General features: G+C 41.5%; 1 protein-coding gene across 4 annotated transcripts in view; it reads left to right on the top strand.

Moving 5' to 3' along the window:
- ABR (ABR activator of RhoGEF and GTPase) overlaps positions 1 to 12,809 on the top strand; it is a 370,766-nt gene that overhangs the window by 267,386 nt on the left and 90,571 nt on the right. For all 4 annotated transcript variants that reach the window (XM_089685740.1, XM_089685739.1, XM_089685741.1 and 1 more), the window contains one exon: positions 7,752 to 7,826. In XM_089685740.1, the coding sequence (XP_089541866.1) occupies positions 7,752 to 7,826 (75 nt within the window). The remainder of the gene's footprint in view (positions 1 to 7,751; positions 7,827 to 12,809) is intronic.

Raw genomic sequence — 12,809 nt, 5'->3', positions numbered from 1 at the left:
ACAAAATTAAAATTAACATCTGATTGGCTACTTCCTCCATTTTCCAGATTATATTCTTTATAATGCCACCTCCTCCTCTGTGTACATTTTCCCCTTGTCCTGTTTGCTTAGGGTGTATTGGATGTAGAACTGCATCAGTTTAGCATGTGGATCATGACAAATCCTATGTGGGATTTCAGCAATTGTGAATTTTCTGGTCTGCTTCAGTATCTGATGCATATAGACAGAAGGTCAAGCAAAGAAAACCACCCTCAGCTGCAAAAGAAATATCTTGGATGGTCCTGCAGTTTAAACTTGTATTGGACTAGGCACAACATACAGCTAGAATACTTTCACTGTATGCTACATTTATTTGGATGGTTAACTCTGCATTCACCTGTTTATGTCTGTATAAATGTCCATCTGTCAGGCAGACACAGATATGCACAAATGCTTTTCAGAATCTGGCATGGGTACTGGAAAATTTCCCAACATTTACCAAAGACCTTTTGTGGGCTCCAATTTGCCTCATCAATAATAAAATGTGTCTTGGATTCATTTAAATTAAACAGGATTTGAGTTCAGATATACATTGCTGAAAGAAGTTGTGCAAAGGCACGCATGCAGTGTAGGACTGTGCTGCTGCAGCCATGTTTGTTCCATACCTCACATTTGCCAGACTGACAATTGATGTGGTTGGACCAATAAACTAGGTTATAGCAATAGACTGTTAAGTTTCTTTTCATGTTGATTTCAGATAAAGTGAAACCACAGGCTCATCTGTGTAGTTTAACAGGCTGTAGTGTATTTTTATTTTATAAAGTGCTAATATATTCCATGTAAAGACTGTACCTTAAAAAATATTCAAAAAACACATGAAATATTACAAGAACCTTGCCAAGTGCCAATAGAAGCAGTGGCACAGGACTAAGCAATATAATGTAGCAAAATATAGGATGCTAGACCCTCATCCATGCTTCTTGTAGTATAGCTCACATAAGTCAGGTGTCATATCAGGAATCTTCCTACTCCACCAGATTTGCCCCAGTACTGCTGCTGTTACTACTAATATCTGATGTTTTACTGTCATCTGGCCATATACTGATACTGTTGTACAGAAATGCTCTGGTTGATAAGAATACTATCACTCTTCACCAGGCATTCCTGGTATTTTTCCTCTTCTCTATGTGAAAGTTTACAAATTAATCAAAATGTATTTAAAAAAATATAGAATGCTAGGGGAGATTTGACAGCAGTTGTTTTGTATTGTGAAGTAGATAACATTTAAAGAAGTAGTTTGGGCTATATAATAAAAAATATATAAAAATACATACTCACCTCCATGCTGCAGCATTGAGTATGATGCTGCAGCTTTCCTCCACCGGCTCTAAGCCCGAGAACTGAGTGATCACATGACCTCTGAGCAGCTCTGTGATGTCAGTGTCCACCCCCCTCTCTAGCTAGGCTCTCCTCTACGGAATCCTCTTGAGAAAGTCTTGATGACGAAACATGTTGAGGAAGAGACGTCATACACATATACCACAAGTAGCAGGTCTGTCATCTTGGTTTTAGCTATATATGTGAATTTTACCTTTCTGCTTGTGTAAGTGTAATTTTATCTAAATAAAATGGTTTGCTGGTTTATAAACTTTCCTGGAGGTATTTTAACATTACCTGAACTGGATAACGGGTCCAAGGAGGAAAAATATTATTATTGAATGCTTGGCTAGACCCTATGCAGTGTATGGGTCACTACATTTGGTGAGAATCTACTCCTGTACAGGAGTACACAGTGGAGGCACAGTGGTGGTTTTCCGTGGTGATGTTATATAATATATGCACTAGTGGTGTTTAAGTGGATTGGATGCCACACTTTTTGAATAGATGTGAGCACAGTTCTAAACTTTTTGTCTTTGTGCTGTTTGAGAATATTAGACAATAGTTATTATTTTTGGCTCACCTTTTTCTCTGGGAGGATATATGGGATAGAAGATTTTTTGATGAGAAGAGTAAAGGAGAGAGACATCTGGTGGCCAGTAACATATTTATTTTAAGACCCATTTACACTGGGGGGTCTAATCATTTGGTGAGAGTTCACCTTTACCATTGTTTTCACTGAAGTGAAGTATATAGTGAAGATGTAAGTATTTTACATAAAGTTTGGGCATTTGGGATTATCTATTTGTCTATGGTATGCTCTAAGTGCTGGGAGTAGTGTGTGATTAAGGGTAACTAGCTTAGTTTTCTTGCTATGATGGAGCAATGCATGTGTACCTTCAGGTCCCTTGTCACAGGACAGGCAGTCACTCCTTTCTCCTCCCTTGTAGGATCAATGAGTATTGTGGATCCTCCTCTCAGGGTTCTCTCTGTTCAATTTCCTCTGTTTCAGCTGCTGGGACAAGTTTACTCCCTGAGCAGTCCATTGTGTCTGTCTCTATACTGTAGATGAGGTAGTCCTGTAACTCAATCTTTCCGTTAGGAGACTGGCACACATCTTTCTTGCCATATTTGGGGGGCTTCATATAATTTCTGTGGCTTCCAGAAATGATGCCCCAGTTATCCTCTGTGGGATCCCACTTTGGGCAGTTCTCCTGGTTCAGACTCCATTGGACCTTCATCAATAAAAAGGGATGGAAGTACTTCCTACGATAGGAGAATTAGTCCAAACCGAAGGCTGGACAATGCAGAGATTCTCAGCCTTGCTCGTCCTTTAAGGACAATCTCTTGGGAGAGATTTTTTAGCCTTTAAGTGAGAATCTCACCAGGAAGTGTGCCTCAGATCCTGCGTGGCAGGTGCAGGTCATTGCTGGATGGCTCTATACCACCCTGGACTGTCAACAGGCAGAACATGCTAGTCTTCTGCTGCAGATTTCCTTTGATTGGATCAGAGTACGTCTTGAGTAATTTGTGGGACCTGTCCTCTTGGGATTAGGTCCTCTCCTTCAGCCAATCTGCATCCTATAACTTGAGTTCAAGGGTAGGTAGGGTGGTTTTTAAGTGGGATTACGCTGGAGTGTCCCAGTGGTGCCAGAGAGGATGTATTAAATTCATCCTCAGGTTTATTTAGTTCTTCCCTCCTCTCCAGTGTTGGACCAACATTTAACGTCCTTCTCCTGTCTACACCTGTGTTTGTGGTTCACATGTACCCTACCCCTTTAGTTATGCTGACTTATTGGGATTGGTTCCCCTGCGTTTGCTGGCGGTCTCAGGAGTAATTGCACACCTCTAGTAGGTAGTGTTGTAGCCAATTCAGATTTTTTTTTTGTTTAGTCTTATCTGGTGTGCTTAGCTGTTTGGCCAGACAAACTTTTGGTACAAGTGTTTTCATCCTTTACCCTGGTCAGGGGAGTAAAGGCTTCCAGTTCAGGATGGTTGGTCCTTCTGTTCAGGCCCTGTGTTGTCCTAGGTTCTTTCTTGAGGCCTGTTTCAGTAGAGGATTAACCCAATATCTTGCTGACCACTTCGGGTTATGGGTCCTTTTCTTTCCTCATGGTAAACCATTTTTTTGGCCATTTTTTGGTTGATCACCTTCTCACTGGTTCATGCTCAGTGTTCCCTTGCTTGTATAGTCAGTTTCCTCTGGAGGTGACCTTTCTATCTAGATCTTGAGCATCAGGTTGATTCTTCTGCTTATGTTGGCATGTTCCCCTATCCCCTAAGGTGCCAGCACCCAGAAGCAGTCACTGGGATTTGGATGTCTACACAAGGGAGGCTTTAACAAGCAAATATGCATAAAATATGTTAGATACAGATATAATCTTGGGGGGAAGATCGATTTTGAAATTAATGGTAAAATGAAAGGGTCTCTTTTTCAAACTGTACTGTGTGTTTATGCACATGTAATACTAAGGGGCATATTTATAAAGCACTGAATGTAACTTTCAATGAACATTCACTGGTGGTGAATCGATCAAAACGTGCTTCTGGAATTTACAGTGAATGGTGAATATCAGATTCACAGTTTTTTATAAATATGTCCCTTAGTCATTATTTGCATATTGTATGTCTGTGCATGCACTACACCGAATCTCTTTTTACTCCAGCTGTCCATTAGGCGGTATGACATGCTAACTCACTGTATATGCTGTACTTCTGTGGATAAAATACCACTGCTTACATTTTACTTAGTAAACAGTAGAGCGCAGTAGACATAGGGTTTCAATTTAACAACACTCATTGTTTGCTACATTTCTTACTTCAAAGAGAATTTAGAGAAAATCCTGCATTTACAGATGTTCATCTATTTTCTAAGTATTACATTACTATTTTTTATCATAGAATTAGATATTTTGCAGTGTAATTTTGCACTATTGCCAGTAGAGGGACCCCTGTTACACACTGTAAATTGTATTTGGGACAAGCAAGTAAGGAAAATATGTTTGGTAATTTTCTAGGAATCTTAGTATGCATGGTATTGGCCTGGCAGGAGTAAGTATATGGCTTGTTCATTCTCTAGTGTTAGTGTTTCAGCACATCTACACTGCGCTTTGTCTTCTCAGACTGTGTATATTTATTACATACGTTTGGACTAGTTTGTATTTAGAAAAATATTACATCCAAGGCTTACTTGACTGGTGTTTCATGTCAGATATACTAATTTGTCAAATTTTCAGACCAGTAATGATATTACTAACAAATAATATTACTAATAAAAGACCGTAGTACAGTCACATTGAGGGAATGTACATGGTCCTGTTACTAGGGGGGGGGCTTAGCAGGAAACACCCCTTCACTAGTGACAGGCCAAGAAAAAGCAATCCCAGCCAATTGATTCTGTCTCAAAGATAGCTTTGCCTTTCTGTCTCACAACCACTCCATCTGTAACTTCAGCAGATGTGCAACAGAATTGTCACTGAAGGTTTTTACTCTTAATTAAACTTCTAATTAAAGCCGGCCTTACACCATTAACAGATTCTTCCATTCAAGGCATGATACAGCTTGCATGGGTGAATCTCCCGCTGCTCCTACTACAGGGGTGCTCAAGCTGTGGCCCTTGACCTCAAACCAGGGAAGCGCGTGCTTGGGGTCAGCAACTTGTTGGTCGAAATCTGAGCTTTCTGACCCACCATCCCAGAGTATCCGGGTGCATTGAGCCGGCGCTGGCAGCAGATAAAGCATCCAGCCGCAGAGGGAGCAGCTCTCTGTAGTGCCGGCTTCTGTCCCAGAGTGATACTAAGTGCATTTCACCTGGGACCTTTCTAGCAGCCTGGAGAGCGATGCCAGCAAAAGCTGGAAGAGGAAAAGAAGGTCAATGTATTATACAACACATACACTGTGCTTTTGCAATGGGCGTATTATCACCTATAAAAGGGTTAAAAACTGTTGGGCTGCTTTCACACTGATCCACATTACGGGTAAACAGCAGTGCATCAGTGTGGAAGTAGCCTTATAGGGGCTCAGGACAGTAAGGGCTCGTTTACATTTGTGGTTCGGGTGGGACAGTAAAATCCCATTGTTCAGACAAGTTTGCCTTGCAATGTGACAGAATTGATAAATGCCCCCCCCCCCCCACTTTATATAGCAATACAACTGGGGGAATCAATGGTGGAGAAGGATCTGGGAGTTCTGGTAGATCACAAGCTTAATAATGGCATGCAATGCCAAGCTGTGGCTTCTAAAGCGAGCAAAATCCTCTCTTGTATAAAAGAGGTATAGACTCCAGAGAGAGGGATATCATATTACCCCTGTACAGATCATTAGTAACACCTCATCTGGAATATGCAGTTCAGTTTTGGGCACCAATTCACAAAAAGAACATTGGGGAACTGGAGAAAGTACAGAGAAGGGCAACCAAACTGATAAGAGGCATGGAGGAGCTCAGATATGAGGAAAGATTAGAGGAACTGAATTTATTCTCTCTTGAGAAGAGGAGATTAAGGGGGATATGATCAACATGTATAAATACATCAGTGGTTCATATAGTGAACTCGGTGTAGAGTTATTCACCCTGAGGTCATCACAGAGGACAAGGGGACACTCTTTACGTCTGCAGGAAAAGAAATTTAATCTCCAAACACGGAAAGGTTTCTTCTCACTGAGAGCTGTGAAAATGTGGAATAGACTCCCTCAAGAGTTGGTTCTGGCCAGCTCAGTGGATTGCTTCAAAAAAGGCCTGGATTCTTTCTTAGATCCACAGAATATAACTGGATACTAATATTTATAGGTAAAGTTGATTCAGGGAATTTCCGATTGCCTCTCGGGGGATCAGGAAGGAATTTTTTTCCCTGCAGGAACAAATTGGATCATGCTTTGCTGGGGTTTTTGCCTTCCTCTGGATCAACTGTGGGTATAGGATTATAACTTTTTTTTTCTCTATGGTTGACCTGGATGGACTTTTGTCTTTTTTCAGCCAGACTAACTATGTAACTATTAAGTAGAGAAAAAAAAAACATTTGAGGGACATCAAGAAAACTTTATTATCAGAGAAATTGTCTTTTTTTTTTTTTTTTTTTTAATGGCAAACAAATTAACATTAAATGGCCAAAGATATGTGGACACTAATGATGGGCCGAACACCCCACCCCCTCCCCGTTCAGGACAATTCACTAAGCAGCATCTTACCAGAGCTGAGTAAGCGGTAAGATAATGCACAGCTACTAAAATACCACATGAGTTATATTATTAAATTATGCGGTATTTTAGTAGTGAAAACATTCTTTAATGTTTCCGCTGTCAGCGGATGGAGTCAAATACAGGGCAAACTTAGAAGAAAACCTGTTAGGGTCCGCAAAAGACTTGGGACTGGGACGGAGGTTCACCTTCCAGCAGGATAATGACCCTAAACATACAGCCAGAGTGGAATGGAATGGTTTAAATTGGAGGTCGGCAACCCGTTGATCGCAGTCTACCTGTCGACCACGGGCAGGTGACAGGTAGACTGCGTACAGGTCCCTCTCCCCCCCTTTCCCCCAACCGCCTCCTCTGCTGCTGTCATCCTCAGTGCACAGCAGAGAGCGGAGGACAGCAGGGTTCAGGACAGAGGGCAGGGGGAGGAGCAGGCCAAATTAACTTTTGTTAATATGAAAAGCTCATTTGGCCTGCTCCTCCCCCCGCCCTCCGTCCTGAGCCCCGCTGTCCTCTGCTCTCTGCTGTCCACTGAGAATGTCAACAGCAGCGGAGGAGGAGGCTGGGGGAAAGGGTGGGCAGAGGACACTACTGGGGGGGGGGGAAGTTGATGTGCAGAGGAAACTACTATGGGCAGGGTCACCCCCATAGAAGTGTTCTCTACCGCCCCATAGCCATGACCTCTGGCCCTTCCCCTCCTGCAATGTCCTCTGCCCCCCTTTTCCCCCACCAGCAGTGTACTTCCCTCCCATGGACAGGTATTTTAAAAATCTGAATTCCCAGCAATATTTTTTTTTTATTTATAGACTGGTCAGTGAAGGATCAGCAACGCACTGATAAGTCATTAGCTCCGTTCACTTAGCTGTGTCCTGCTGTCAGCATGTTCCGTGTCAGCACATGGCTATCCAGGAGACACTGATTAAATCCTACTGATAGTCATCTCTCTCCCAGTCTGTGTTCTGCTGTGCAGGGAATAACAGGGGACCGAGAAGACAGTTGTAGTAAAACAAAATAATTTTTTTAAAGAGATAAACAACTGTATTAAATGGTGTTTTCTATCTGCTTCGGGTTCAGCTTTAAATACTGCAGATGTAGCCGTGTTATGTTAATTATTTGGGTTCTGCCAGTATTGTATTCTGGGGTTGGCCAGTATCTATCCTGACCTTATGTTGGTAAAATATAACTATTTATGCTCTTTGTTTATGCAGATGATGAATCTTCTGGACTGTACGGTTTTCTACACGTGATTGTTCACTCTGCCAAAGGATTCAGCCACTCTGCCAGTAAGTGCTCTTTTCTAGGTCGATTAGGTCACTTCATTGTCCCAGTGCTACGCAAGGTTTTCATTAAGCGAACGTAAATGATATATGGTATATACATGCATGCCGGCCAAGGCTTATAAAACAATCATAGACTGCAGCACAGAATGGGACAGCTCTGAAATCACTAAAGCAGACATTGACGAGATCTGCAGGTATGTTGAACAGCACTAGAAGGTTGAGCATTAAATCCAGGAACTCGGCTCAGTCCCGGAGCTCTGCATAGCAAAGGACACTTCTCTATAGAGAAATCTGTATGAACCCTCTTATAGCATAGGGAGAAGGGTAGCTTGTAAAATTCCCATCATCCATATGTTATGGACCTCCCAAGAGCCCTATAACTTTCCCTAAACTATGCTTATCTAAGTAAACAATATCTCAGCATAAAAGACATGACAAGATTGTGATGCATATATTTTTTCATCTTTGTTGGCAAAAGATGAACTGTGATAATTTTTTTTTTTTCTATTCTCATTTATTTTCTTAACCACTTCAATACTTCTAACTTTTACCCCTTCCTGCCCAGGCCAATTTTCAGCTTTCAGTGCTTTAACACTTTGAATGACAACTGCGCGATCATACAACACTGTACCCGTTTTTTTTTTTGTTTGTTTGTTTTTTTTTGAGACGGATAGTTTTCTTTTGTTGGTATTTAATCACCACTGGGGTTTTTTATTTCTTGCCAACCAGATGAAAACAGACCGAAAATGTTTTTTGGGGAAAAAAAACACATTTTTCTGTTATAGAATTTTACAAATAAGTAATTTTTCTCCTTCACTGATGATTGCTGATGAGGTGGCACTGATGGGCACTGATGGGCATGGCTGCTGTTAGAAACCACAGGGCCTCATACAGCCAACCTGACAGGGCCCTCCTCCTCCCAGAAAAAAGCATAGTTTACTATGCCTCAGTTATGAATGAACACATTGAGTGATCTGTACTGATCACTCATTGTGTTCATTCAGGAAAGAGAGGGGCTGGTAAACATGACATATTTACTGGACCCTTCTCCCACTCTCCACCCTTAAGGATCTTATTGTATGCTTGCAGCTGCCCGTTAGAAGGAGAGGAGGGAAGCCAGTTGCACTGCAGGGGTGAGGGCATCCCCCCAGGGCTGATCACCCTCCGTGCCCACATCCAATTCACCCAGCTACCTGGGCCCCATACAGGAGGACAGGTGGTACCCTCTTATCCACAGCCCCATTGATGGGCACTGATGGGTACTTGTAGGTGTCACTGATAAGCAGCACTGATGGGCATTGATAGGTGGCACTGATGGGTGGCACTTATGGGCACTGATTGGCAGCACTGATGGCCACTGTTAGGGCTGCAGTTATAATCTGGGCACTGATGATCAGTGCCCTGATTATCAGTGTAGATGTCCCCTGTTACACTTTTCCTCATGCTGTGACATGCTGTGAAAAGCTGATAGCCTGCAAGTGTATTTATGCTCTGATTAGACACAGCTGATCACATGGTAAAGGGCCAATGTGATTGCCCTTTAACTGTGATGTGAGATCAGCTGTGTCCGAAGGACATGGATGCCCTCCCAGAATTGGACGACAGCACTGTATCCATCTTTTGGCTATAGCACGGTCAGGAAGCAGTTAAAGGATATGTTCACTTTTAAAAAAAAAAATAATAAATGCACTTTTTTGCAGATAAAAAATTGTGCATTTACTATTTCTTTTTCTTAGGAACCTGGAAAGCATTACACCCACGATCAGCAGATTACGGGTGCAATCTCAGGTACCTGCAGACTCTCATTATAGTTGTCTGCTCATACTGACAGGCAGTTACTCTAAAACAGGAAGAATTTGTGATCTATGCTCACTAGCACCATTGTACAGAAAGCAGTTTGATCCTGTCCTCTTTGATCCTCCTTTTCTTCTACTGTCCCCAATCCATCTGCTGATAGAACAGAGCTTTGGGGGCAAGCTGCACATGTTATGTTTGGTGTATATTGCTAGAGAGTGGTTTGTTTTTTTTTGTTTTTTTTTTGTTTTTTTGCTTGCGAGGGTGCATGTGATCAGCACAGGGCCAATCAGTGCTGTTCAAACAGAGGGTCCACTTTAAACGAAAAAAGCCTCTTGATAACAGCCATGACATGTAATGTAGACATGCTCCAGCATGACTTTTAAAAGAGACTTACATTTGAAAATATGTTTAGCTCAGAAAAGTCTCATGTCCTGCAGAGTTTTGGTGCTATAGTACAGAATGTTCTGTACATTAGGTTCATCCAGATTCCCTGATGGGAATGTATTTTAAGAAACCATGTATGTTTCCTTTCATAGATTACAAAGGCTGTGCTTTAGTCATTAGCTTTTCTGTATAAATCCTACCTGACTGTGAAAAGAGAGACATTAAAATAGAGATACAATATATAATTTTATTTAAATTAAATGTTTTTGCTTTAAAATAAGAGGTTATACTTACCTGCACTATGCTATGGTTCTTCTGGAGTCCCTGCTGGCTCTTTCCACTCCTCCTGTCCTGTGTGTGCCACCATAGCAAGCAATATGCTATAAGGGGAACATGTGTGCAGGTGCACGCGCTCCTGAGCCGGGCTGCGTGCGTCCATAGACACACACAGCACGTCTCCGCCACACCCCTGCTCCCTCCCCACAGGGTTTGACTGACAAAATCAGGTGCCTAAGGCTCTCACTGTTGCTGCCTGTGTGCCCTGTGAGAAGAGAAAGCGGGGCTGCCAGTGGGGACAACACCAGATTGAAATAGGTAAATGTTTGGAGAAGGGGGCACAGCAAGTGGTGAATTGTTTTGGGTTTTTTTACCCTAATGCAGGGACTGTACTAAAGTGGTATTAAATCAAATTGTAATATTTTACAGCTTACCAATCATTAAATGTAGTAGCTGTAATATTTTTTAAAGTTTTTTTTTCCCATCTGTTTCACCTGTTGATCGGGCCAGTGACACACCTCTTGTATTAGAGTGCCCCCACTTTGGGTGAATGAGAACAGGAGGCAGATTTGGACAGTAGCATTGTCTGGGGGGAAGGGAATGTTAGAAGTACTAGCAGATTTAAATACAGTAGCATACTGAAGCTGAATTCCAGCTAATACTTAATATTCACAGCAAAGTTGTTTTTTCCTTTTGGGATAAAGGTTTCTACATAAATAAAAACGGGTGAGATTCTGCGATCTGTGCTGTTTAATGAGGATGGAGAAATATGCTGAACGAACAACAATCTAAGAGTGTATGGACAGCTTTACTTTCAGAAGCTCAATTACCGCCATCAGCACTGACCATTCTTCAGACACATTCATAAAATAACTCAATTGTGTCTATTTGTATTTGTTTTTTTATATAATGTATTTATTTTACAATGTATATGTTTTGCTTTGATGCAGCTGTATTTGGCTGTGCATAGTTTTTTTTTTTTTATATACAGTTCATATATATTTTCTGGAACGCAGCATAAAGTTCTACCATAAAAAAGGGTATCGAACAGGATGTGTCTCTGAAGATAAGAGGCTGCCCTGAACTCCCATGTTGTAAAATAGCTTTTGATCAAAAACCACTAAGTGGATCTGACATGTTGAGCTCAGACTCCTTTCATGTGAGGCCTAACCCAATCTCACAGCTGTGACAGGGTCATGCTTAATATTTATCAGGTCTCCCAGTGATGAATCACACACACAAGTTCAGCAGAATCTCATTCCATATGACTACAATAAAAGGTCACTGCAGTATGAATATTGGAGCAAAGTCTTGCCTTACAACCTGACCTTGACATGAAAATGTCAGCTAACTGGACATTTCCTTAAAAGTCATAGAGGCTCATAAAAAAGCAGTCCAAAGGGAGATGATGATGTGCAGTAAAAGTGACAATCACATTTAACCTTGCATCAGTTAAGCTGGCCATACATGGGGGTCGAATTCCAAAAGAATTTTCTTTCAAAAATCTTTTCTATTTCGCAACATTAGTGGGCAACAGAAACAGCTGATTTTCGTGCGTCCATTAAATTGAGTGATTGGGCATGTTGGAAATTTTTTGAAAAATGAACAAATTTCTAGTCTATAATGAGAGAATTGTGCGAGAAATATAATCGAAAAAGAAATCCGCATGAGCTGTGTCCTGGGAAGAAAAGAAAATTCTTGGCCACTAAAATTCTTTTCTGTAGCAACATGTGAAATTGAAGGATTGGTTGGTTGAATTTTGAAATCAATGGTGGCACCATCGGATTACAAAACGCATGAAATTTCCGATTTTCTAAAGAAAATTTGTTTGGAATTCGACCCATATATGGCCTGCATTAGACAGAACAGTGAAAAATGGTTACCGGTTAGTTTGCTTTGGCTTTCTATAAGGGGTGAAGCTGATTGGTTTCTTCGCAGAGCTGAGCTCTACCAGATTTTGCACTCTCCAGTTTTAGTAAATTGCCCCCATTGTGTTTTGTGTTACTAAATAGGTCTAATGAATTATCCTAGCTTAACCTTGCATTGATGGGTTGGAACAAGCAATTATAAAAATTGTGTCTAGTTTGTATTTCATGTTTAAAAATCTGTCGGCATGCTTGCACTTGAGTGGCGAGCTACAGGGGACAAACATATTATAATGTTGAAAAGAATACATCGAAAATTCTACAGAACATTATATTCCCTCTATTAAAATTCATCATTTAGTAAAGTTTTTCATGATTTGTTCAATAAAAATGTATTGAAACAGAAAATTAAAGTGATATTAAAGCTTCTGGTTTTCTGGGTTTTTTTTTTTAGTCAACAAACATGTCATACTTACCTGCTCTGTGCAGCGGTTTTGCACAGAGCAGCCCTGATCCTCCTCTTCTCTGGTCCCCCACTGGCACTTCTGGCTCCTCCCCCTTGACCAGTGCCCCCCCAATTGCAAGCTGCTTGGTATGAATGCACTGGTGCGTGTTCGTTCTCAAGCCCCGCTCGGGCCCGCCCCCGCTTGTTCTCGGGCCCGCC

This window comes from Staurois parvus, unplaced genomic scaffold (assembly GCF_062004578.1).
Source record: "Staurois parvus isolate SC_StPar_1 unplaced genomic scaffold, SC_StPar_1.0 ptg000382l, whole genome shotgun sequence".
In the NCBI taxonomy this organism is placed as follows: domain Eukaryota; kingdom Metazoa; phylum Chordata; class Amphibia; order Anura; family Ranidae; genus Staurois; species Staurois parvus.
Note: the sequence above shows the minus strand (reverse complement) of the source record. Positions and strands in the feature narration are given on the sequence as shown.